Genomic DNA, 27136 nt, shown 5'->3' on the forward strand with positions numbered 1-27136 from the left:
GCTCCAGGTGGGTGAGGATTTTTGTGTCTTCTTAATTGCCATAATGCCAGTATCTAGAATAATGCCACACACTGAGTCAAAGCCCAACAAATACTGGTTGACTAACAGAATGAATCACGTGTTTCTTTTTCAGAAGTTTGATCATTGGATTCCTTAGTTTCCGTGGAAAGAGTGAAATCATTTATTGTGTTTAAAAATGAAGAACAGATAAATGCATTCATATTTTAATAACTATAAAGATCTGTTTAATTATGTAGATTGTGCCAGGTTCAGAGACTTTTCATATATTATCCTTCCAACAGCCGGCATCATATGTATGTTTCCTGATTCAGTTCCTTCCAGCCAAGCGGCCATGGCTGGTCTGTGGCCGACTTCTAGTTCTAACCACTGTATCCCAGTTGGATTGGTGACGAACTCTGTCCACTTTTCCAGCTTCTCCCCACTGTGGCCGAGATGCTTCAGCCAAAAGAAAGAAGTTACACCGAAGAGAGAAACAATACCAGGTAATTTTTCCGGGAGAAGCATCAGTCCCTGTCACAGTTAGCTGGGTACAGGTAAGGAACGTGGTCCTAGCACCTAGCACTGCTGAAACAGAATGTGTGCTTATATGGTGCTTTACAGTACATGGATATCACATCCGTTAAGATTTACTGCATCTTTTAATTACCGGGAAGGTAACTTTGTTCTCCCTGCTTTAGAGAGAAGAGAACAAACTCAGAGAGAGGAAGTGTGCCACAACAAATCCGCTGCAGAGACCAAAATCAAGCATATCATATACTCTTTACCAAACACACATTCTCTTTCTTTAAGCCTCAAGTTTAGTAGGTCATTTTGAAAGAGAGAAGACGTAGAAAACTGATCACTTCTAGTGTCCTTTAGCCAAGACAACGAGCACAAATCCTCTCAGTTACTTACAGTGTTCACCCCCAAAACTTGATTTTACAATTACAGTGAACAACCCCTAAGTGACCTATGGCTGGAGGGCTTGGTCCCTGTGTGCACAGCCCTGGCTCCACATGCTGTAGGGAGAATGTAATCTTGGGACAAACGACTCAAATCAAAGCTGAGGAGTCGATGATGTGAAGCCGATAAAGTTCAGGGCCTGGCACACAGTAAGCCTCGGTAATTAAGTCTATTACAGAAATATGGTTTTGTTGTTTTTTAATATTGTTGATGTTTGTACTGTGACAGTGTTTTTACTTAAACAAACAGAACAAACCCTTCCCTTTGCCTGTCCTCTGATTCTTAGTGGAGACCAGGCAAAGGAAAAAAGCAAACATTCCAGGGTTGAAAAATTTTCCTTCCTCCAGAGAAAAGTGAATGTTAGAATATTTGATTAAGAATTTCCTGTCGATCCCTTAGTCACGGAGTCACCACATTATCACCCGGTCCCTAGGAGGGGGCGGGTCTTCCTGGAAGTTTTGTCTGCAGCTGTTTCCCCCTTGCCAGACTCTGAGCGCTGACTCTGAGCAAGCGGACCGGAGAAGGTAAGGGAGCCGGCTGCCTGCGCTGGGCCTGCACCACACCTCTGGCCCCGGAGGACCAAGACCTGCCTATTCTCACTCCCTTTCCCCATCTTTAAATCTTTTGGGTCTTGTTTTAACTGCAAGCCCAAGAGTGGGGAATTTAGTCCCTGGAGCGTGATCCCCCTCGGGTTTCTGCAGATTTGGCAGTTTAGGGGGAGCTGAGGGGGAGTTAGCCACTTCAGAATAATCTCAAGACTTCTCTTCCTACTCTGCTTCTCTTTTACTTTCCTTTTTTTCTTCTGTTCTTTTGTTCTTTTTCTTTTTTCTTTCTTTCATCTGAACAATTGATATTTTCTCAATTTATATAATTTCGTGCTGTGCAAACGGAGCGTCAAGCCTTCTCCCCCAACTTCTCACCCCAATCGGGCTGCAGCCCCTAAACCCTTCTACATGAAATTCAAGACCAACTCTGGTCCCTTCTGTTAATATTAGACGCTGAAAATCTTAGGACTGAACATTGAAAGATTAATTCACTCTCTGTTTCTATCTAAGCCCCACTTTTAACTCACTTCCGGATTCCGGGTTCTCCACTTCACCCCTGCAACAGGCTGCAGGGTGTGGCCTGCTGCACCACCTGGGCCAGCTGTCCCCTGCTGCACCACCCTGGGCCAGCTGTCCCCTGCTGCACCCTGGGCCAGCTGTCCCCCTGCTGCACCCCCTGGGCCAGCTGTCCCCTGCTGCACCACCCTGGGCCAGCTGTCCCCCTGCTGCACCACCCTGGGCCAGCTGTCCCCCTGCTGCACCACCCTGGGCCAGCTGTCCCCCTGCTGCACCACCCTGGGCCAGCTGTCCCTGCTGCACCACCCTGGGCCAGCTGTCCCCTGTGCCCGCGCCCTGGGGCTGAGCGTGGGGGCCAGGCTCCCGGATTCCTGAGGGTTCCTGAGGGCCGCCTAACCGCAGCCCCGGCTCAGTGTGCCACTCTTCCCTCCCAGCTGCCTGCGACTCAAGGCTTTGACCTGTGACCAGCCTTTGCCTACCTGTTGCTGGGTGCATTTCTGCAGTTCCATCCTGAAGGGCAGAGAACTAACTCCCATCCAGCATCATTTGTCCTGGGAGGAGTGGGGGAGAGGGTGGAGAAAAGCCAGTTTCCCTCAGTGAGGAATTTGTTCTGGGGTTAGCATCAGGAGATAAGGCTGTTTCTTTGCAGGAGGTGCCCCTCTGCTGTTCTCTTCCCACCTGAACACCACCCTTGGGGAACACTGCCTAACCTGGGGGCTTCGGGTGCCTGACACAATTTCTTCAGCTATTGTACCATGGCACTCCCCTGCTTTGCTCCCTCCGGGGTTGGAGATTCCTTCTTCTCCCAGCCCTAGCCTGTTCTACCAGGGAACCTACCCCAGCCAAGGGTCTACATGGAAAGCTCTCCCCATAGCTGACTGCCCTCTCTGTCTGTCAAATTGCGAGCCATTCTGGCACATTCAGTTTTTACCCAATTGCTCAAAATAAAAACAGATGCAGAAGGAAGAACCTCTTTATTGGTGCCAATTTGTGGCAGAGGCAGAGGGGCACAGGATATAAGAAACGTGATTGTCATTAGTTAGACTAGCAGCATGGACTGTGCTCTGGGCTGGGGTACAGTGTGATGCTTTCAGTGTGATTGGGGTGAGTGTAGAAGGCCGAGAAAATAGCCTTGCCAGGAGCTTCAGAATCCTTGACCGGAGGATTGATCTACGAAGGAAAGCTGCCTTGCACAAAAGCTCTTGTTTTTCTGGCTTGTGGGTCCTGAGTGAAAGCTGGGGTTCCCGTGACTCATCTGTCTCTCAGATTTTTGGAGAAACACATTAGTTTCACTTTCCTTCAGCATTCTCGATTCCTGGAAATTCTGTTTTAGCTCTTTAAGGTTATTTTCAGTGAAATTCCCCTTGATGATGAAGACTGCAGCTCTGGTCACCTTTTGCCAGAGTAGGGAGAGGCAGGCTCAAGTGCTTCGGTTCAGAAGTTCCAGAGGGCAGCTCCGGTGGTGTGAAAGCCACGACCAGGACAGCTCCACCTGTTGATTTTGTGGATAAGGAATCACACTGTGAATCATGGTTTATGTACATGAACTCACGTCCTTGTAACATGTCACATGAAATGGTTGTCTACGTTGTAATACAATTTTGAAGATATGTTTAGAGTGGCCTGATTTAAAATAGAGGACATGCTGTGTGTATTTTAATATATATATATAAATATAATATATATATATATATATATAGTCTTAGAAGGTCTTGGACAGGGAAACCAAGGTCATCAATTATGAGCCCCAAAGAAAAGTCACAAGGTCAGTGATCCACGTTGCAGGGTTAGGCAGCCTCCTCTGGCAGCTGTCTGAACAGCTGATCCAAAGGAATGGCAGAGGTGTATCTGACAACAGTGACAACAGTGACAGTAACAACACTAATGTCCATCAGCATTGATGACGTGTTTCTGATAGGCCAGGCGCTCTTCTGAGGACTTCACATGTATTCACATATGCATATATGATGTTTAGGTATTACGGTTTTCATTTTAGAAAGAGGGGCTAAGCTAATTATTATTCAGTATTCCTAAGGAGTGGTGTAGTAAATAAATGAGAAGTGGAGGCAGAATTTGAACCAGCCTCAGGCATTTCAGAGATTTCCTTTTCGTGGGTACTTAGGGAATCTACAGCTTTCCCGCCTGGGTGTGACGTGTAGAAGGAGCCTTAAGTAACATCTTTTCTCCTCCTTTCCAGCGTTTTCTAGCTTCCTAGCTCATCACTAAGCCTGGAATTAGTCTTATGCCAGAGAGCAGCACGTAAGGTCCTGGTACTTGAGTGGATAATTCCCAACCTGTCTCTCTGTTCACCGTGTCTTTTCCACATTAACCCTGCGTCACCATGGTGTGCCCCTGTGGCCTGCTAACCCGCCAGGAGGAGCCAGGTAAGCCTGATTCGTGACTCCTACCTGCCACTGCGTCTTTGGCACTGAGCACAATGCCCAGCCTGCAGGAGGTGTTCTATTAACGTTTGTTGAACTCCTGAACTCTGGTCTATCCCCAGTACCACTGAAGAGCATCTCTGTGACCTTGTCCATTTGTGAGTTTGTGGCTGGCGTGTCTGCAACCTTAAACTATGAGAATGAGGAGAAAGTTCCTCTGGAGGCCTTCTTTGTGTTTCCCATGGATGAAGACTCAGCTGTCTATAGCTTCGAGGCCATGGTGGATGGGAGTATAATTAAAGCGGAATTACAGGACAAGACGGAGGTACTAGGGATAAGTACTTCATCTCCTTCCTTCTCTCCCTGACGCATACTCATCAGGGTCTCCAGCAAATGCAGTCACAAAAGTGCTAACCGAATGCTTTCATTCACTCCCCCTCTAACTGCCATTTTCCTAAAATCATTTGGAGGGAAAGTCAGTCAGAGGCGCTCAAAGTAGAGCTGTGAACTTGGCAAGACCAATCATGGTCCCTCCCCACCAGTCTTTGTTTTCTGTACCATTGCATCTTCGTCAGCCACGCCGCCTGCCCTCCCTTGTTCTCCTTAGGCACACGCCAACTATGAGAACGCCATCAGCCAGGGCCACCAGCCTTCCTACTAGAGGAGGACGACTGCTCCAGGGATGTCTTCTTTTTGCAACGTGGGGAACCTCCGCCCTGGGTCGAAGGTGGCGCTCACCCTCAAGTACGTGCAGGAGCTGCCCCTGGAAGCAGATGGGGCTCTGCGCTACGTGCTCCCAGCGATCCTGAATCCTCGCTACCAACTCTCCGGTGAATATCCTCTTCTTTCGAATACTATTGGTGGGAGATAGAATTGCGGAAACCCTTGCAAGGTTGTAGGGTGCTAAAACATGTGGGAAGGGTAAACAGAACTAAGGGAACGTTTTGTAGGATGCCCTGAGGACAGCTGCCTTACAATGAAGACTCCTGTGGTCCCTCTGGAGGACCTGCCCTACACAATCAGCATGGTTGCCACTGTCAGTTCCCAGCACGGCATCGAGAGGATCAGTCCAATTGCTCCTTGAGTCCTATTGAGTACCTGGGGGATAATAAGACTTCTGCTCAGGTAGTTCAGGAGAGCATTATCGTTGCTGGTACCCCTTTTCTTTAGATCCTGACCTTGGTCTTCACTGAATTCTTCCTAAATGTTCCTTCTTCTTCTTAACCCAGAGGGAATCACACTGTGCTCCTTCCTTATCCCTCTTTAATCTCCAGAGCCTTCTCTCCTTTCTTGCCCCTGCTCCTGGTCATGCTCCCTTGTGGCAGCAGCCTGGAGCCCTCAGCTATGACCTCAGCCTCATAAGCAGTGACAGTTCTAGCATGGCTCCTCTGTCTGCTCCCAACTCAGGTTTCCTTGGCTGATGGACACAAATTTGATCGAGACGTGGAACTCCTGATTTATTATAGTGAGGTGCATGCCCCCAGCAGCCGTGGAGATGGGGGAACCCGAAACAAAGCCAGGTATTTTCTTTCTCCTTGTGGTTACCTCCTAAGGGGTAATTTTTTTGGAATTATCTTCAAATTACCCTCAGTTTTCTTTCCTTCTATCCAGCAGTGGGTAGGACATTGACATGGCTTACACTGCGATGTGCAAAAATGGTTAAGTTCAGTGAGTATCATCTGGTTATGTTTTGTAGGCAATTTAAGTGGATCAGCAGGTGAACAAAGGACATGAACAAATAATTCACAAGAGGAAACAGCTAATTTACAAACAACTGTGACAATGATCAGTCTCTAAATACAAATAAAATAAAAATAAAATTAAAATAATGATGTGACATTTTCACTTTTCAAGTTATGAAAGATTTCCAAATCTGATGATGCTCATGCTTTAAAAGGTGTGATGAATTTGAAACTCAGAGATTGCTTGAAGCAAAATAATTTGGCATCAGTCTTTTGAGAGGAAATGTGGCCATATGTATCAAAATACATGTTTATTTTGGTAATTCTAATTTCAGGAATCTTACATAGGAAAATAAATCTAAGTATAAGTTAAAAATGCACTAGTAAACAATCAAAATGTCTTACTGCGGCTAAATTCACTGTGCTAGATGTATTTGACAGGTCATTATGTGGCTACTAAAATAATGTACATTGATAGGTTGAAATATGGAAAAAAGGCTTCCAAAGAATGTTAAAAGTGAGTTATGTAAATAGATTATTACTAGGAAATAACCTATGCATTGGGAAAAACATTAAAAACAAAAAAACCAGGAAGTATGCAAGTAGTAAACGTGATTAGATGACAACTAAATTTACTTTTTTAACTTTTTAAATCTAATGAATAACTTCTGATTGATTCATGTCTTCATGTAATCTCACCTGGAATTCTGTTTTATTGCAGTAAAATTTATATAACTTCAACTTTACCATTATAACTAATTTTATGTATGTAATTTCACTACTTTAAGTACATTTCACCTTGTTGGGCAACCACCATCACCATCCACCTCCAGAGCTTTTTCATCTTGTGTTTGTTTCTTAATTTCTAAGCTGTGTTTAGTTTCTTAACGTTAGTTTATTAATTTCTTTAGTTTCTTGTTTCTAAATTTTCCTTAATATATGCGTACTGTTCCTTGTAATTATACACGGGTGTAACCGTCAGTCTGCTGTTCTCTTGGGGTCTTCCTGGGCTGCCAGGCCTCTGCATTGCAGGGACCGTGACGCATGGCTGGAGGAATACTGGCTGCTTCCAGTTTTCACGTTGGTGGAATGGAAGCATTCTTGGAGACCGTATGAGCAAAGTCCCTATGGCTTGGGGTAGGCTCTTGTATATCTACAACTGCTGTGACAGTTCCCTGTAGTTGGTCTTCTAGGCCATCCTTCTCTCTCACTGACAACTGTAGCTGCACGCTCGAGCTCATGAATTGGGACTCCTTAGTTTGCCCTCACTTGTTCAACCATTTTTCCTCAGGAGAAGCTGCTGGTGCCACAGCTATTCGAGGAGCTCCCAGCTTTAACCCGGTTTGCAACAGCTTCTCTGCCAGGGAAGCCCTCTGCTCTGTTTGTACATTGGTTACCTGATTTTGTCCTTTCCTTTTGGGGAGTTCTCCCTTGAGTGTCCTTGACCTTCTCCCACGGACAGTGACCTGGTCTTTAGTTAGGATTATTTTTAATCCACCAGAGAACAGTTTTATAATGCTGGACCTCAAACAGTAAGGACTGAGATGTCAAGCCCTTTCTTTCCAAGATGTTCCCCTGGCCCCTGGGCAGAATCCTCATCTGCTCCCAGCTCTGCAGGCCATAGGGGGAGATCAGGGGCAGCCTTTATGAGTCTGTGAATCCCTTCCAGCAGGGCCGCTCAAATCTTGCTTTCTAGATCATGTATTTGGTCAAGATGACTTGCTTTGTCCATCTATCCAAAGTAGCAAAGGACAACCGCCTGCCCGGCTCACTGAAGTCATTTAGAGTTCTGCTGAATGGAGCATAACACTAAGTGACAGAAATACACAGGATATTTTTAAAAATTAGAATGTACTTTCCTTATTAAGAACATGTTTAATAAAAATAAGTACATAAAGAATTTATTAATTTATGAGATTATTATTAAGAGCTTAAGCTGAGTTGAGCCTTAGACCGAGCTCCTTAAGGGTATTATATCATTTAATCCTTAAAATACCCTTAAGGTAGATATTACTACCTTGATTCCACAGATGAGGAAACAGGCTAGCAAGCAGAGGAGTTAGGGTTCAAAATGCCTTGTTTAAAAAAGGGGAAGCTGAGACTCGTGGAGGTGGAAATAATTTGAGCCATGCCAAAAGAATTACAGTAGACAATACATATATAGTGTTTTCTGTTTACTGGCGTTGTTTGAACGGTTTATAAATATTAACTCATTTTATTGTCACGGCAGCCTTTCTCACTTCCCAGTACAGTGTCAGCCCTACTACAACCACCTGTCTCTCAGAATGGAAAGGAACTGACCTTGCCCATTTAAAAAAAAAAAAGAAAAGCTTCTCTTCCATTATATATCCAGAGGTCTGGATTATGTAAGGGTTATTTTTTAACCCATGTTCTATCAAATATTTGCTGAGCCACACCCATTTTATTTGGAAACCAGTTTGGTTATTGAGGTATTCCACAGTTAAGAGATTGAACTAAGCCAGGTCCTAGAATCCTTCTGAATTCTAGAGCTGCTAACAGTTTAGACCTATAATCCTGGAATTGCTTTATAAAAATAGGACATTGGAATTTAATTCTCTGTCCTCTTATATCCTCTAAGCTGTAAACTAGAGTTGATATAACCCAGTCAGTCTCATTTCTTCTCTTGCATCTGTTTTCAGTCACTCCTCAAAACAGAATCACAGCCGTGGCTTTAGCAAGTTGGTGGCATCGGCTAGTCTCCACGGTCTCCTCCATATTATTATTTGGATAATGCTAGTATTAGAGTCCGGCACGTATTTTAGTGCTTCTCTTTCTTTTTTCTGGAGAACATCAGTGAGCGCTTCATACCCAAAGCAGAGGGACTTTCGGTGCCATGTATGACACTTACACTCTCAGCTCTTGTAAACTGTCAATGTGAGAATCGTCCACATAAGCCTCAGTTTTTTCAAAGCTGAAATGAAGACTTAAGGACCCATGCAATACATTTCCCATTTATTTGATTTGCAGAGAAGGTGTCTGTGCAAATAAAATAGCTTCATTCTTCTGGCAAATGCTGAGACATTGTAACTTAATGTATTTCACTCCTAGCTGCTAGGAGATTAGGTACAGTATTTAATTACTGCTTGTGGTTGTAACCTCTGCCCTCTTTCTTCTCTTTCAAATCTGTTCTGCTTCTATACCTTTTATGTGTGTGTAACTCACCTCAAACCCTTTGCCAGCAGATACAGAATAAAGATCAGACTGTTGCAGATTTTGTTTTCTCAGCTCCTTCTGTAACTCATCACATTTGATTCTTCAGGTCTTTAGGATTCTTGAGTTCCCTTTTGTCTTACAGCATCCTTATCCTTTCTGAATAGATAGTTTGTTGGGAGACCCAGTTGCAATGGTGAGTTTCTACCCAAATATCCCAGAAGCTCAGCCATCAGCTGCCTGTGGAGAATTTGTCTTCCTCATGGACCGTTCAGGAAGTATGCAAAGCCCCATGAGTAACCAAAATAAATCTCAGCCACGCATCGAGGCAGCCAAGGTAAAACTAGTGTCTTTCTTTTTCTGGTCACTTGCTCAAGTGGGAGTGAATCTCAGGGATGAAATTAGGGTCCATCCCTCATCTGAGCTACCGCTAACGTGGCCACTGTGAGGCTAGCCTTGGAATATAAGGGCCCAGAGGCATCAAAGGGGGTAAAAGCCACTTCTCAAGAGTTAGGTTGGCCGGGTCTGTGTGTCTGAAAGGATCCTTTCTCAACTGTCTCAATTTTCTTCCTGCAGGAAACACTCATTTTGATTCTGAAGAGTTTGCCTATTGGCTGTTATTTCAACATCTATGGATTTGGATCTTCTTATGAGGCATTCTTCCGTAAGTTTCTAGAAAAGCCATAGAGAATCCAAAAAGACACCTTAAAGAGAGGACTAGATTGTTAAAGGGGTTACTGGGGAATTGACCTTGGCATTGGACGTGTCGGGTAAGGTGGTTTACCTGACCTCACGATTCAGGGACTTAGTCCTGGGCAGTGTCGAGCTATCATGTCACTAGGCGTGTTTATTTTTCTCAGGAAGAGCGTGAAGTACGATCAGCTGTACCATGGAGGAGGCACTGAGGAGAGTTAAGCTTATGCGGGCTGACCTAGGGGGTACGGAAATGCTGGCGCCACTCCAGGCCATTTATGGAGGACCGTCCATCCCAGGCCACCCCCTACAGGTGAGAATTGGAACAGAGCCAACAGAGGGGACAGAGAGGGTGGAGTCTCTGTTCAAGAATCGCTAGCTCTGGGCTTCATGGCAGGATTGTTGAAATATGGTATGTTAATTTAGTCTTACATGATAAGAGACTAAGACAAGGGGCATTTAATAGAATTCCTTTTCCTTAGCTCCATGTTATGGACTGTGAACCATGGAATTGCTTTTGTGGAGTGCCACAGATGCCTTGGATGAAACTAGTAGGGGATGCTGACTATTTCCAGGGCTGTGAACAGACCATGTGAGAACATGGTGCAGGTGACTATGGAATATTAGAAATTTCCTGTGTGAAGAGGCATCAGAGTCTCTGGAATGAAAAAACTGGGTTTTTTCAAGGCCAAATTCTGGTATCTTTAAATAACCTTCACAGAGACTTAATGAACGTCTTCTTTCCTTCTCCAGCTATTTGTGTTCACAGACGGAGAAGTTTCCGACACGTTTAGGGTAATTAAAGAAGTTGAGAGCAATGGTCAAAAGCACAGGTATGAAGAGGATGTGATCTTAGTTTTATTACCAACTGACAATATTTTTCTATTTATTTTTCTCTACTAAAAGAAAAAAGTAATTTTCTAAGTAACATCAACCATACAACAAAATCATTGTCCTCTTTTCTCTCTAAACCACAATGGAAACAAAAATTGAACAGTAAGACTTTTTTTTTCTCTGCTTATAAACATTTTCATCAAAGTAAGACATACAGAAAACCATACAACTATAAGTATACAGCTGGATACATTATCAAAGTGAACACACGTGTATAATCATCACACAATTGAAGACCTAGAATGTTTCTAGTACCTCTATCACTACTCTTTTTCCATCACATCCCATTTTTAATCACTAACCACTTTTTCCCCTCTAAAGGAAATAGCCTTCCTGACTTACAAAGGGTTATTTTTGCTTATTTTTGAATGAAAGTAAGTGAGTGATACAGCACGTTTCTGTTTCTGTGTATCTTGCTTCTCTCCCTCGGCTGTATGTTGAGATTCATACATATTTTACTTGAAACCATAATTTTCATTGGTGTATAGTATTCCATGGGATGATTATACCATTTCACTTACTGATTCTACTGCTGATGGACTTCGGTTTAGTTGTTAAAAATATGCTTCTATGAACATTCTTGTACATGCATTTTCTGTACATACTTTTTTTGTATGTACATATATATTCATGTATACATATTTATATTCATATAAATGAGTGTATATGCATAATATACATACACACAAATATTGACATAATTGTGGAATTGCTTGGGAATGGCAAGCACTTTTCCAGTTTACTAATTTAAATTCACATCAGCATGCTTGAGAGTTCCAATCGCCTTCATTTCCTATCCAAAATTTGGCATTGTCATTTCAAATTTTAACTAATTTTGTGGGCATGTAGCAGTAGCTCATTTCACTTTTAATTTACATTTTTTCAATACTAATGAAGTTGAGCACCTTTTCATATTTACTGACCACTTAGATGCTGTATTTTTTGTGATGTATCTTCAAGGCTTTCCTATTTTTTTCTATTAGATTTTCCTTTTTTATGGATTTGTAGTCCATGCTACAGTTTAGATACAAGCACTTTGTTGATATGTTCTAGAAATATATTTTCCCATTCTACAGCTTTCCTTTTCACCCTCAGCATAGTATCCTTTGATTAACAGTTGTTCTTAATTTTAATATAGTTTGCTTTTTCAGTCTTTTCCTTTATAGTTAGTGTTTTTGTGTGTCCTGTTAAAAAAGTTTTCCCTGCTCAAGGTCATGAAGCTATTTTCCTTTGTTATTTTCCAGAAGTTTTGTTATATTTTCTTTTATAGTTAGATCTACATTTCACCTGGAATTTATTTTTGTCATTATGTATGGTAGGGCCAGGTTTCATTTTTTTTTTTTTTAATGTGAGTATCACACTGACCTTGTATTTTTTATTGAAAAGTCTGTCTTTTCCTCACTGATGTGCAGAGCCATTTTTGTCACAAATAAGCTTCTATGTATGTATGGATTATTTCTGCATCCCCTGTTCCATTCCATTGGTCTATTTATCTAGACGTGTACCAGGATTCCACCATATAAATTAATGCAACATTCTGAAATCTTGATTTTCAATAGAGTAAGTCCTCAACTTTGCTATTTTTCAAGGTTGTCTTAGTTATTCTTGACTCTTTGTATTTTAAAATTAACTTGACAGTTTTTACCAAAAAAAGGAGCTGGTTGATATACTGATCATCAACTTTATAGGTCAGTTTTGGGAGAACTTAGTATTTACTATATTAAGTATTCCAATGTATTTACATGGTACTTCATTCCATTTATTTAGGTCTTTCTTGATTTTTCTAAATATATGTTTCTAATATTTTATTAAAAAAAAGTTGAACCTATAGAGAAGTTGCAAGAACAGAACAATAGATCCTCATATACCTTTCACCCAGGTCCACCAGTTATAACCTTTTACCACATTTGCTTCACTAATTTTTACTTTTCTTCCTTTTTGTATTGCCCTTGAAAGGACCGCTAGTACAAACCTGAATAGAAGCGGTCGTAGCTGGCATCATTATCTTGGATTTCAGAGGGAACATGTTAAACATTACATCAATAAGTGTGATTGTTTGCTATAAATTTTTTTGTAGATATCCTTTATCATATTAAGAAAATTTCCCAATGACAAGAGACTGATATGGAAGCCAAAATTACAGTGAATTAATTTACAATGAAAACTATGTTTTTCATGCTTTCACAAATGCTTGTATTTGAATTATCAACACATTCGCTGTTCACAGACAGTTCTGTTTGGGAATCCAAATTGTGATTAAAAAGCTATTTGGTGCACATGGACTAGGGCAGGGAGAGGACCCTCCAGTTAGAAGAGCAGGGTGCACCTTTTCCTCAACTAAACTAGCCTTGCCAGGGCAGATGTGGCTCTAGGAGAATGTTAGTCAAATACTGATGGCAGTGTCTGTTTTTCCCTAACTCGTACCCTTTCTGATAAACTCATTCTTTGGATTGGTTATTAAAATAATCGATGAGGATGTAGTCCTGTTATTTTGTTTTTTTCTGCTTCTAGAATCAGTATGATATACAATGGTTTGCTAGGGGCACTTTGTAGTCAGACAGGTGCTCAAATGCCACTGCTGCCATTCAGTAGGTGTGTGATGTTGGACATGTTTTTAAAAATTCTTTGGGCCTCAGTTCTTTATCTGCAAAATGAAGCAGAAGTCTATCTCTTAGGAACCTTGTGATGATTAAATCACAGGATTAATTTAAAGCATTTGACCTCCTGAAATACAGAATATGCTTAATAAAAGGTAGCTGTTACACTTTTGGTCAAGCAGGAAGACTATCTTTTTATTTTTGACCATTATGTATTAATTTTATAATTTCACTTTTTTAGTGTCTGTTTCTAACCTCTTCTTTTACAATTGCAGATGTTTTTCATTTGGTATTGGAGAAGGAGCCTCCACCAGCCTAATAAAAGGCATTGCCCGGGTATCACAGGGTGCTTCGGAATTTATCACAGGCAGGGAGAGGATGCAGTCCAAGGTGAGGGACAGACCTTGTGTCGAGAGCTGGCAATCCATGGACACTGCAGAGCAGAGTGGGATACTCTGCAAGGGCAGGGGCAACAACTTGCTGCCAAGTTCATTTTCTTATATCCCTAAGGCCTTGGGCTATGTATCTTTAGTGGGGCTCCTTCTGGCCTTACGCAAAAGGGGCCCAGTGGAGTTTCTTGAGAAATGGCATCTGGTGCTAACAGTTGGAAGCCCGGAGACTGGAAGAGGTTAGGGCTCTGTGTTTAAGACCAGAATCAGAGAAACTAAGAATTGTGACTGCCATGATTGAGATTCCAGGTATGTGCTTTAGGATCTCTTTTGGTACTGTATCCTATCCTCCACGCATATCGTTCAAAGAAAAGCTGGAACAATTGTAGTATGTCTGGTAGATTGGGAGAGGTGGTAGGTAAGTAGATACTCCATTTGATTAGGATGCACGGGAAGTCACCTTGCACCTCTGGTTATATATCTAGACTCTTCTTCCCCAGTTGGTGCCATCTCTTGTCTAATCCCTACTTCTCCAGGGTCTCCGTTCCCAGATGGTCATTATTCCATAATTATGTTATTAAATCTCTCGGCTTTAGCTTCCTCATGTGTAAAGCGAGAGTGACAATGCCCATCTCCGCGTGGAGAGTTAAGGAACAGGCAGAGCGTGTGCTGTGCTGCACAGCACACACGTGGCACGGTACTCGACATTCAGTTAATCATTCAGTGTTGCCGTTACTTCTGTGCTTATTCTGTTCTCTTTCCTCCACCAGGCTCTTAGAGCCCTGAAACACTCTCTGCAGCCTGTGGTAGAGGATGTTTCTCTGAGCTGGGATTTGCCTCAAGGTCTATCTGCTAAAATGCTTTCCCCAGAACAGACTGTCATCTTTAAGGGTCAGAGATTAATCGTCTATGCCCAGTTGACTGGGATGATGCCGGTGAGTTTCCATTCTTGTTTGTTCCTCTAGTCAGAGTAGCGATTGCCCCAAACTCTGCTCTGGACAATGTCATTAAAGCTGGAAGGGTGTCAGCAAGAGATTGCACTTACCAGGTGGAGCCAGCCTGCTCCCTTCTCCATCATTTCCAGCCTCTGGTTTCCTGAGCTACCAGGTTCCTAGACAGAAATTTTAATGTGTTGGGTTGGGGAGCTGCCCCAGTTCTGACCCTTCTTTTGGTGATCTCTTCCTTCTGTCATTTCTTCCCTTCTCTAATTTGTAGCCAGCAGAGTCAACAGGAGGTGTTTGTCTCAAGTACGCACTCCAGGGCAAGAGTTTTGAGAATAAGGTGGCATTTTCTCTACAACCCAAGCACGATGCCAAGTGAGAATTCAGTTTTCCTTTGCTCTTTTCTTTTCTTTCTTTCTATCTTCTTTGCCATCCTTTGGGGTTGGTTTCCTCCTTTTACTTTGCAGCTCAATTGTGTCCCTACAATGGCTTCTCCTTTCTTACCCATTTACATCTTGTACCTTGCCTCACCTGGCTGTTTCTTCCTTTTGCCGTCCCTAACTTTTGAGGGCCCTGAATAACTGGCCCATGTGTGCTTTCCCCTAAATCATAGGATTTTTTTTCTTTCAGCCTCACCATTCACCGACTTGCAGCCAAGTCCTTTCTCCAGACCAAGGACATGGGCTTCAGGGAGACTCCAGCAAGTGATAAAAAAGATGTGTTGAAAGTCAGTATTGAGTGTGGAGTCATAAGCTCCTACACAGCTTTCATTGCCATCAACAAGGACCTCAACAAACCAGTTCAGGGGCCACTGCTTCGCAGGGACATTCCAAGGCCATTTATATTCTGTGCGGCATCGATGCCACGGCTCCGTGGAGGTGGTGGTGAGTTTTACCCCATTCGAAGTCGAATAAAGTAAAATAAGGGGCCTTGGATATCTGAACACCATATTTAAAGGAAAAGTTTGTGAAAGATCCTAAATCCCTCCGTATCTAGAATTTCTGTGTGGTGTTTAACATTTATTTCCTGGGGAGCTAGATATATTCCACTGGAAAGGAGATTTAAAATAATCCAAAGGCTAAGAGAAGGAAAATGACAACAGAAAATACACATGAACATTGAGAATCACACTGTCTAAATTTGAAGCTGATTTATCCTATTGATAATTAGACGGTTAGTGACTACCTGGATGGCTGATAACCTACTTGGCAGTGTGGGAATGCGTGCTGATTGCTAGGACTGTCTCAGGCATAAGCCAAGCAAGCTTGATTATAGATATTAGGAGCTTAAGGGTTAGAATCGGGTGGAGAAATTTCCTGGGCAGGACTGTGCAGCTGGAGGGGAATGTGTGATGTCAGCTCTAGAGGCAGGCTTCAAGGTGAACCCAGAATTTTTGTTTGGACCACTGGGTACTATTTATTTAAATTGAGAAACAAAATAAGTTTAGGGGGTAAAATGTTGAATTATTTTTGAGCATTCTGCACTTAAGATCTCTATGGAATATCTACAAGAAGCTGCCCAGTAGAAAGGGAATAAGATGGATTTGGTGTTCAGAAAAGTGGTCAAGGGGTGAAGATACACATTTGGTAATATTTAGCTCTAGGTAATAAGTAAATTCATGAGAATGTATCAGACTATTCAGAGGGCAGGTATTAAATGAGATGAGAAGGGGGATGAAACGGGGGGAGGGTACAGCTCAGCAGTAGAGCATCTCCCTAGCATGCACAAGGTCCTGGGTTCAATCCCCAGTACCTCCATTAAAATTTTTTTTAAAATAAAATAAAAATAAAGCTGATTTTAAAAAGGGGGGAGGGGAATGAAATAGAAACACTGAAGAATATCCAGTGTCTAGGAATGGATGGCAGAGGACTTTCCAAATGAGAATGAAAAGAGATGAAGTAGGAAGAAAAGAAATGAGCACATTGTCAAAACAAAAGGAAACCATGATGTAACACACAGAGTTATCAAAGTATTAGATGCCGCAGAAAAATCACAGTAAAAACTGAAAAGAGACTATTGGGTTAATGTCAAAGAAGCCCTCTCTTATCTAACTACAAGCAATTTTACTGGCTTAGGTCAGGAAAGAACCATATTATAGAATATTAAAGAGTAAATGAGAGGAGAGGGTTCCAGATGGCAGCGTAGGAAGATCCTGAGTCACCTCCTCCCAAGAACACAGCACATCCACAACTGCACATGGAATAGTCCCCTCAGAGAGGGGCCTGAGAGCTGGACGAATAGTCTCCCCAGCCAAGGGCGACAGGGCAGCATCTAGGCAGGCTGGAAAGGCAGAGATTCAGGCTTAGGAAGGAAGAACCCACACCCAGCCACGGCCACCCCCCTGAGAAGGGATCACACAGGTAAAGATCTTTTCCCTGAAGAGTGAGGACCGCGAGCTAAGCCTCAGGCACCACAAACACTAGATCCTCCACAAGAGATTAACTCCAAAACACCAGGCTTTGACAGCTGATGAGGACGATGCCCGGGAAACAGAACTGAAGGGCATGGAAAACCTGCTCTGAAAGGGCTCGTGTGCAGACTTACCTGACCCAAAAAACAGCACAGGAACACCCGACTGAAAAGCTCATGTACCACAGGTGAAGGGGACCAACTTACGAACCTTCAGGTGTCTGCCAGAGAGGCAGGAGCCAGTAGGGGTGCTCCCCCAGGCCTGGGACACCGGCAGGGGCCAGTTTCGTGGTCTCAGGCTACCTTGCTGATGCTGGTGCTGACTGGTACCATTCTGGAATTCTCCCTTGTACCTGTCAGCACCCATGGGCAGGCCCCACTGAGATCCCTGACCACCTGTGCCCTGGTCCGGCCTCACAGCTGGCCAAGTGGTATCCCTGCCCAGCAGCCCCCTTTAGCAGCTGCAGCCAGGCTTTGAAGCTGATCTGGGAGCAGCCTCCCCCCGCTCCACCAGCACCCTGCAGCGGCTGTCACAGCAGGCCGGCACACAGCCCACATCGTGGACACCCTTTGAGCACCTGGCTCTGTTGGCCAGGTGGGAATGCACTTCTGAACCCCACAGAACATCTCCTAAAGAAGGCCACTTCTTCAAGACTGGGAGGAGGAGCTAACTGACCTAATACATAGGAAAAAAACCCACAAATAGGCAAAATGAGGAGACAGAGGAATATGTTCCAACCTACAGAAGAAGACAAAACCTCAGGAAAAGAACTAAATGGAGATAAGTAATCTGCCTGGTAAAGAGCTCAGAGTAATGGTCAAAAAGATGCTCACTGAACTTGGGAGAAGAATGGAGGGACACAGTGAGAACTTCAACAAAGACTTTATAAATGTTAAGCTGTAAAAGGGAGGGAACAGAGAGTGATATCTACAGAGGACGTCGTAGAGTTGGGGTGGGATTTTTTGTGTCTCCTTAAAATTTCAGAATGGGAGAGACTTGAGGATGTTGTAATATTAATAGAAAAGTGCCAGTAGAGAGGGTGGACAGTCCTGCGGCAGAAAAGAGTAGCTTATTGGGGAGCGTGTTTGAGGAAGAGAGAGGCTGAGATCTGGAGCAGCAGTGGAGGGATCAGCCTTTAACTTGCCAAGTATCAGGACATTCTCCCACGACTGCCAGGATGTCGAGGAAGGGTGATGGGAGCAGATGTCAGGTCACAGGCTGGAAGACAGGTTTTTCGAGCTTCTGTATGCTAGTTTTTTCTATAGTTTTAATGAAAGCAAGAGTATCTAATGAGCACGAGATGAGAAGCGGTAGAGAATTTGAGGGAAGAGTTTGGAATATCCCTGTGGAAGACTGAAGGGTAAAACACCCACGGAGAAAGAGGGCATTTGTCAAGGAGCACTGAGGGTCCAGTTTAGTTTGATACCTTGACTTTAGTGGCACCAAACTACTGAAAGGAATCACAGCTTATATGATTCATTTCAGCAGTACTCAGCAGCTTTGGAGTAAGAAGGGAGTGCAGTGCTGGCTTAATTTTGAGGCTGGGGTTTTGTCAGGTGGGTGTGATGAAAAGGAAGTCAGGGACAGTGGAAATGAAGATATTGTTAATGAGAGTGGGAAAGTGTTGGACCTGAGAGTCAAGCTGAACAGAGAAGAAAGTAAAGATAGAAGGAAGTTGATTCATAGGGGGAAAAAAAAACAGCGGAAAAAAAATTTAGAAAATGTTTAAAAAAAAATTTAGAGATCCAGATGAAGTCAAAGACTATGTGAAACAGGAATCTCTGTTAGAAACCTGGGGGAAAAGTGGATACTGTATCTTAAAAGTAGAAAATTTTTTTCATTTTTTTTTTAAGGTGGAACAATTCTACTTGATAACAAGGTCCTAGCTTGGGAGGGAGTGGTGAAGTAGATGGGAGGCTGAAACCATTTGATTTGAGGAAGTCAAGAAATTTTGAATTAGGGTGTTGGATAGGTTATCTGTAGGGGTATTGAAACCTCTCAAGAGGGTGGCAGGTCTTGCAATGAAGTGGAAGTCTGTGACCTATTTTCAGACCCTTCAGTGAGTGATGGGGAGTGACAAAGAGGCTAGAGGTTGACAGCAGGGGAGGATATGAGGAAGGTAATCCAGGTTAGGGTGGAGGAATAATGATCTAGTTGCAGCAATTGGGATTGAAGAGGTTTCCAACCACACCTCCCAAACCCGGGCACTTGGGGTATTGGTATCCTGAGCAACTGCCATTGGAGCAGGTAGAGGGAGAACAGGTTTTTGGAACTAAGTAAAAAAGAGTTTTAAGTTAAGATAAATAGTTGGAAGAAGCCTCCTGTGATGAAACTAAAGATGCAGGAAAGATTGTTGACATGTATCAAGGGCTCCAGAAAGCACAGTTATAAGGGGCTCAGGGGATGAGGGTATGTGCAGGAGGTGGGTTCATGGAAGAAGAAGAAATGCACAGTAAAGACAGTGGCTGAGGCTGACGTGGGTAGGAGGGTTTGTGTCTCAAATACAGAGAGCAAAGGTGCCTCATTCCCAATGTCTGTCCTGGTGTCTTTCAGCTCCTTTAGAGGCCTCCTCCTGTCCTGATGTCCTTCAGCCCAGGATGAGCACTCATTACTTGGGTATGTCACACCAGCAGGATGGCCACGATCCTTGTATGTCCATCAGTAACAAGGGCCTGCACTCCCTAAGTGGGCATCTTTCCAGGGATTTTTTTCTTACCAGTATTTGTCTGTCACATATATAGGACCAGACAAACCCCATGCTCTTGGTCATAAAAAAAAGAAGGAAGGCGTGTTTCTCCAAAAGACCTGTCTTATGATGGACAGGCCTCATCCTCCCACCAACAGGACCAACCTGGAAATTCACCAACCAGGTGAGATGGGCCTCAGTTCTATCCTCTGGCCTATGGGGACTGAAGAACTCATCTTCAATGCTCTGCTGTCTTCTGGCTTTCTCTGCCCAGGAGGTGATCTGTTTGAAAAGCATCAAGCAGAGGGTGAGATATGTCCAGTCCTTGTGTCTACAGTGTGTGACCCTGAAACCTACCCAGTGGAGGATTCAGGGCCACAACCCCCCTTTGCCATCTCAGCTCCCACACCTTGCCTGCTGAACTCACTGTGTTTGGGCCCCTGCTGTGCTGGTCATCCTTCTGCAGGTTGGGTTTACGCTAGATCTTCCTGGTGCTGTCGGATGACTCTCTGTCACCAAAGAGTGTTCCTTGGTCACTGCCTTGTGTTCCAAACAGCTGGGCTTCTCATTTCCGTGACAAACGGAGTTTTTTGTCATGAAGGAGTGACTTTTCTACTAAAACAGGCTTAAAGGCAACTTCTTTCTAGTCGCTCCAGTTTTTGTAGCAAGAGTTTGTGCTGTGCACTTACTTGTTTAAGCATCTTATTTGCCACTTTCCTTATTCTCTCTTATAAGGCTGTTACAGAGAGGGCTTCAGGGTCCAAGGTGATCAGATCTCTGATCTCATTGCTGTGGGGTTTTAGGCAAATTAATCACCTTCTCAGAGCCTCAGCTGCCCAACTGCTCACCTCGCAGGGTTGTCACGAGAACCTCCTTAATATCATCCGCAGAGCAGGTGCTCAGCTTTTGTTGATTTTCTATGCTGTCCTAACAGCTCAGTAATTTAGAATATCTCTGTTCTGGTCCTTCTCTCTTTTGAAACTTCTTATCAAAGTAGAAAGAAAAATTACCCAGCAGTGTAATGATGCTGGGTGTTACGAATTAATTAGCAACTACTATTTGTAGGGGGCTGGTGAGCGGCCGTCTCATGTGTTGGGCACTATGCTGCAATTTGCAGAGAAGGCCGGGATGCCGTTAGTGAAATAACTGCTCCATTTTTGAGTGTTAACAGAGCTGAGATTCAAATTAAGACTGTGGCAATTCAGAGCCTGAGATTTTTTTTTTTCCCATTAGAGTAGAACTATTTTTCTAGTTACAGTTTTTCTTGCTGACTGATTTCTAAGTTGCTTTAAACGCATCATCACATACGATAGACAGCCAGATGCGAGGTCTTCTATGAAAACTGCGTGGTCTTCAAGCAATTTTCATACCACCAGGATTAGATACTAGATGGCTCTTTGAGGTACACTGTCGGCAGCTTCCTTTACATCTGCTTTCTTTAGAAATTTTTGATAATTAAAATCCAAGCTATATTTGCCCAGAATTTTTTTAGTATAACTAAAGTTTTAAGGCCCATTTAAACAGGACTGGAAGACTTTAAACAGCAGCGTCACCATCTCTTTCCCTGGTTGCTGAATTTTTAAGTGAAGCTCCCCTAGAGTCAGCACATCACTTGGTGGCCTGCATTGTCACAGAGAAAGTGCATGTGTCCCAGTATGGGGCTCCTGGTTGGATCTGCTTAATGCTGAGCTCTCGCTACACCCTGTCTCTGAATTCAGACCTGTCTGTCTCAGGTATGCTAAGGGGCCAGTAGCTCCATGTTTTCTGTCCTCTCTCTCTTTTTTTCCTCCCCTAAAGTCTTTGAAGATAATCACCTTGTGCAGCTGATTTCCCTCCAAAAGGCAGATGGTTCCTGGGATCTGAATGAAGGTCTGGCCTTGGTCCTGGGTATGAAGCTGGAAGATATACAGGCTGCACTCCCCCTCAAGGTGAGATTCTAAGAAGAAAAAGGAGTATGTGTATTTTTGAGGGGTTGGGGTCAGTAATGAGAACTGGGGTGAATCATGACTCACCTGAGGAAGGAAAATATACAAGGCCATAGACTAATTTCTAATAAAAAGAGGTTGAAGGTTTTCCTGGCTATGCTGGAGCAGAGAATTAATGGTTGGTAGGAGTCGATGGTTTAGAGCTGATGGATGACAAAGGGAAAGCAAAGATCCTCTCTGACGTCTATTCCATTCCCTGCCAGTCATCTTAGTTGTAATTACCAATACTGACTGAGCAGTTACTCTGTGCCAGGCCCTGTGCTGTGCACTTAACATTTGTGATCTTATTTATTCACCACAGCAATTAAATATGGTAAATCCTGCTCATGCTGTTGTTAGAAATGTGATGCTGTCTCTGAGTTGACTCAGTCAGTGGCAGAGCTGGACTCAATTCTAGGACTTTGTTTTCAGAACCCACGTTTTTGCTCCTCTTTATACTAAAGGGAGTGGTCCGGGAATGAACAAAATTTCACCGCAGGCAGGACAGGTGACGTATCAGTAGGAATGACCTAGTTATTTCAAATGTGTTCAAGTATGCTGATGAGGACAGGTTACATCCAGGAATTTCAAGGTAACTTACTGAATCTTCTAATTGAGAAACTGTTAAATATGAGAACACGTGACAGTAGCCTGAAGGACCAGTGTCCTTCTGAATTTTCAATGAACTTAAGATAGCCTATAACTGGGCCACCTCGTCCAGCATCCATCAGTCACACGTGGCTTGTGAGCACTTAAAATGTGACCAATTCAAATGAGGAATTACATTTTTCATTGAACTGAGGTGTGCTGTAGTTGTGAAATGCAAACTGATTTCAAAGACAACATAAAAATGTAAACTATTTATCAGTAATTATTTTTATATTGATTATATGTTCAAATAATATTTTGAGTATACCAGAGTAAACACATTAGTAAAATCATTTTATATTTTGTGTGTGGCTGCTAGGGCCTTTAAAATCATGTATGTGTCTAGCATTATATTTCTATTGAAAACTATTACTGTGGAATACATAATGAAAAGGCTAATTTATAAATCAGTAGAAGAAGCTATGAGGATCATGAAGTTCTAAGTCGGTTTCACCGAGAACAAGACCTGTCAGACTAACACGTCCCTCTCTGACGTGGTAACTGAGCCGATAAATCAAGGGGATGAGGAGTCCTGGGGTATCTGAATGTCAACAAGGAACTTAAGTTTTTTAATGATGACTTTATGGACTGAGTACAAACCAGTTGAAAACCTTTAACACTGAATAATGAATTTACTCATACTTGAAACATTTTAAACTCACCAGTCTCTGAATTCTCTGAAAGTCCATATTTTCAACGAAGATGGAGACCAGTGGTTTCCTATTTGTATACAACAAAACAAGGAGAACAGAGTATTAAGACAAGACGATCAGGATCCCAAGATACTCTGCTGATTCTAAATTCTCAACTGCATAACTTAAGAGCTGTTGTACGTGAAAATCAGAGATTTTAGGTGACCACAAACAAGGTGAATCAGCACATCTGAAATGTGATTAGGGGAAGGCAACCTGATTGGCAGAAAAGCTATCTGTATTAGGTATTGGGGGGGTAGTCATAGGATTTTGTAAGCACGTGTACCCCCAGATGTGTCCATTTAAGGAAATACATTTTAAAAATCACTGTGATGTTTGTTTCTAGTCTAGGAGAACAAGCATGGTTGAATCTTAACTCTTTTGACATAAGCAGTCCTCTTAAGAATTAAGGGAGCTGAGAATTTTGGTCTGAAATGAGGCAACTCAGAATGGACATAATAGCTGTTTCCAAGTATGAAGAATCATGATATAAAAGAGGAATTTCTCTTGATCTGCTGGCTCTAAAAACTGCAGTTGGGAGCCACGGGTGAAACCTTCTGAGACTTTTCTGTTCTGTAGCTGAGACTTTCTGTTGAACAATATGACTCAAGTCAGAATATGACATTTGCTAGAAGGCTGACTTTGGGCAGATCACTTCACTTTTGTGTAAATGTTTTCTCTCTTACAAATGTGGTTATTGGTAATTCTTCATTTTTTTGTTTGTTTTGCTGAGGGTTCAAATGAAAAAAACAGGAAGATACTTTATAAAAGATAAAGCAACCATGCACACGTTTCTTACATCACTGCTGAGTAATCTTTGCTGTGGGGTTTCAAGCACTGTCTTGGTGGTCTCACTGGATTTAACACTTAAGGTCGTTCTATCCTGAGAGTCAGTGGATGGCTGCCCTAAGGTCCAGGACCTGGCACCGCGCCTTGCAAGCAGTAGCTGAGGTAGAGAGACCAGGTGGTCCCGTTCGGTAGCTCTCTGGGGCATGTACATGAGAGGGGAGTGGAGCTTTGTGCAGCTCCTGGAGGGCCTTCCTGCCAACCTGGGGGCCTCAGGGAGGTCTCTGTCTGTTGTACAGAATGCAGATTCCTCCAGCTGGGCTACAGTCCTGGCCGTGCTCTGGCTGCACGCCAATGGTAAGCCCATGAAGTGTGAGTGGGAGCTTCTGGAGAGGAAAGCTGTAGCCTGGATCCACCTCCATGCAGGTAGGAACACAGTCCTAAGACTCCATCTCCTTCCCTTCTTAGGAGGCTAGTCATCACCCCAGGCCCTGAGCCTCCAGACCTGACAGAGGGTCCTTATTGCCCCCTCCCCGAGCCATCCTGGTTCAGACCCTTTCTAGTCTCCCAGCTAGTTCTCTGCTTGGATGAGGGTACAGTCTGAAATGGGGGGTGTAGAGGAGGTGAGTGAAGAGGGAAAGGGACATGGTGGGGAGTGTGGACTGGGAGGAGGACACAAAGCGGCATGTACTCTCCGCGTCGTCTCAGTCCTGCACGGAGTGTAAGACTGGACCTGGAGCACCTGCTCCTCTTGGGGCTTACTGTCTCACTGCTGCTGGGTATTTCTGGGGCCAGAATAGAAAAGGGGACTGGGCAGTAGAAAAAGAAAGGCAGTGGTATTGAAGAAAGATAAGCAGGGCTAAGGGGAGGTTTTGGGGAGACCGGGAGAAGAGCGGTCTCTCAGCCCAAATTCTTGTTTTCACCTCATACCAGGCTCTGCCAGGCAGGTGCTCGTGCAGGCTGCCATCACTTTCCTGAAGTCTCCTGTGGATCCTGCTGTCTTTGCCCTCTGAGGACACCGTCCAGAAAAAACAAGTGCCTCTCCTCTGCTACTGTCCTCCCATTACCCTCTCTTCTGCTGCGGTTTTTTGTATTTTGCACCTGTCCTGTTGGTTTCTTGTCATAAAAGCAGTGGGTGCCCAGCGCACCTTACCTCTCTGTTCCAGGTTCCACTGGGATGAGAGCTTCCTTTTTGCAGCATGTGTGCTCAGCCAAGTGGTCAGTGGTCCCAGAACCTGTTCCTTTTCTTGGAGGAGCTCAAAGCATTCGCAGGCAGTAATGTTCCTCCTTGGTTTTCTAGAATGACAACATGAAAAGCAGGTGACGTGGACTCCAGACTCAAGGTTGCAGCCTTGATGTTCAGGGAATGCCTGGATGAGAGAATTCTCTGCATTTTATTTGTCTGTTTATTTTTGTTCTTATATACTTATCAGGACCAGACTGGTGAGCTACACAGTTTTCTATTTTTAGATAGGAGGGGAGGGTAGAAAGCCAACTTCAGGGTCAGTATCACCTTACGATCACAAGGGGTCCACTGTGAGGGTCAGCACCGTTGGGGGCCTTCCTGACTGATTCTTCGTGGGCTTTGCTGGCCTGGGCTACACGCCTTTCCTCCCACGGCCTAAGGGACTTGGGTTGAATTAACCTGATGGAGACAGTTTTTCCTTAATCATTAAACGTCTTAGTAAGAAGGCAATAATGGACTCCTGAGTCCGAGCCTGAGCCCATGAGGCTTCTACGTCAGGATTGACCTTGCATAAAAAAGGAAAAAAGCAGACTGAATGGCAGTTTTGCCTGAGGCCTAAACTGAGACTACTCAGCCCAGGAGGAAGGAGCTCCCCGTGTTCCTGACGGCTTAAGTCCCACATACTCTGAGTGGAAATGGCCCTGTTTGCTTCATTGTCCCCTAAAATACTGCGTATCGGTGTTAACATGGCCCTCTCTGCACTGCACCTGGTTGTATCTGGTCTCTTACGGATTTACCGATTGAACCTGTGCTGGTTTTATCACCCCTTGTTTTCCCTCCCAACTTGTCTGACGCCTCCACTGTTCACACGGTGTCCTCTCCCCGTACCTTCTGTGGAGCCTGATTCCATCTTATGTGAGGCAAGTAAAGGGCTCGGGTCAGAAAAAACACAGTTGGAATCCTGACCACTTATTTAAATAGGTGATAAAGGGCGGACGATGTAACCCTCATGACCTTAGTATCCCCACCTGTAAAAAGGGGTTAAATTAGAATTCTGTTCTCTTTCCTCTTGAATAATCTAGAATCTGGAGCAGGACCTCCGTGTCTGTTCACTAAGGTAGAGGAGGTCCTGGAGCTGCGTTCTGTTAAGCTGGGGAGTGAAGTGGCATTAGGAAGAGTTGCCTGACTTGCACAGTGGAGCCTGATCTCCCAAGACTTTCTTCCAGGTTTACTTAGGACTGAGCGCGACCTACGGAACAGGGCTGTGGCATCCCCTGGAAGCTTGTTGGAAATGCAGACTTTTAGGCAACCCCAAGAACTACAGCATCAAAGTCTGCATTTGACAAGTCTCCAGGTGACTTGAGTGCACATTAAACTTCGAGAAATGAGGGCTTAGTCTTTTCATACCCAGCCCCGTGTCCAAGTCTGCCATCTAGATCGTCCCTAACGATGCAATGACAGAAGAGACACTTCCTAAGGACCATGAAACTTGGCACAAAATGATGGCTCTTTACATTCATCATGCAGAGCAACTGTTAATACATTTATCGCTCACCTCCCCTTTCCCCCAGCGTCCAGACTAGGCTAGGCTTAGGGACTTCTAAAGCAAAAGACATAACAAAGAACGGTCTTACTTCTGTCTTCTTTAAAATGCAGGATCAACTAGTTTTAAAGTAGCATGGTTTTATTTTCCCATTGAGCTCTCGTGCTGTAAAATGTTGTACCAACTATAAAATCCTCAGATCTAAACAAGTGTCCGGTCTTCATAATCAACAATATGTTTTGGCTCATTCACTGAAGGCCACGTTAAAGGCTGGGCACTTCATGTTTTAGGAAAATGTAAAGCACCATCTGTACTTTTTTGGAACTGGTGCTCTGGGCATGAAGCCCAGGAGAGAAGCTGCTCTCGGCTCCCATTGGTTGTCCTCACCCTGTCCTCCTGGCTGCTGCAGACTTGGCCACAAGAAGGATGGCAGATAACACACATTGCCT

The 27136-nt window shown here is 43.8% G+C and overlaps 1 protein-coding gene across 1 annotated transcript; it reads left to right on the forward strand.

The window, feature by feature from the left end:
- The first annotated feature begins 4265 nt into the window (after positions 1-4265).
- Positions 4266-25012, forward strand: LOC102517410 (von Willebrand factor A domain-containing protein 5A). Its single transcript, XM_032472398.1, is given in 22 exon segments — positions 4266-4408; positions 4528-4730; positions 5013-5052; positions 5055-5095; positions 5097-5235; positions 5356-5466; positions 5469-5530; positions 5813-5889; positions 5891-5925; positions 9426-9595; positions 9835-9922; positions 10125-10264; positions 10705-10784; positions 13718-13832; positions 14602-14766; positions 15047-15147; positions 15403-15656; positions 19736-19798; positions 19924-20052; positions 21666-21796; positions 24258-24384; positions 24892-25012. Coding segments are annotated over 22 exon segments (2394 nt in total). The 5' UTR covers positions 4266-4365; the 3' UTR covers positions 24972-25012.
- Positions 25013-27136: the final 2124 nt, after the last annotated feature.

Source organism: Camelus ferus, chromosome 33 (assembly GCF_009834535.1).
Source record: "Camelus ferus isolate YT-003-E chromosome 33, BCGSAC_Cfer_1.0, whole genome shotgun sequence".
NCBI lineage: Eukaryota > Metazoa > Chordata > Mammalia > Artiodactyla > Camelidae > Camelus > Camelus ferus.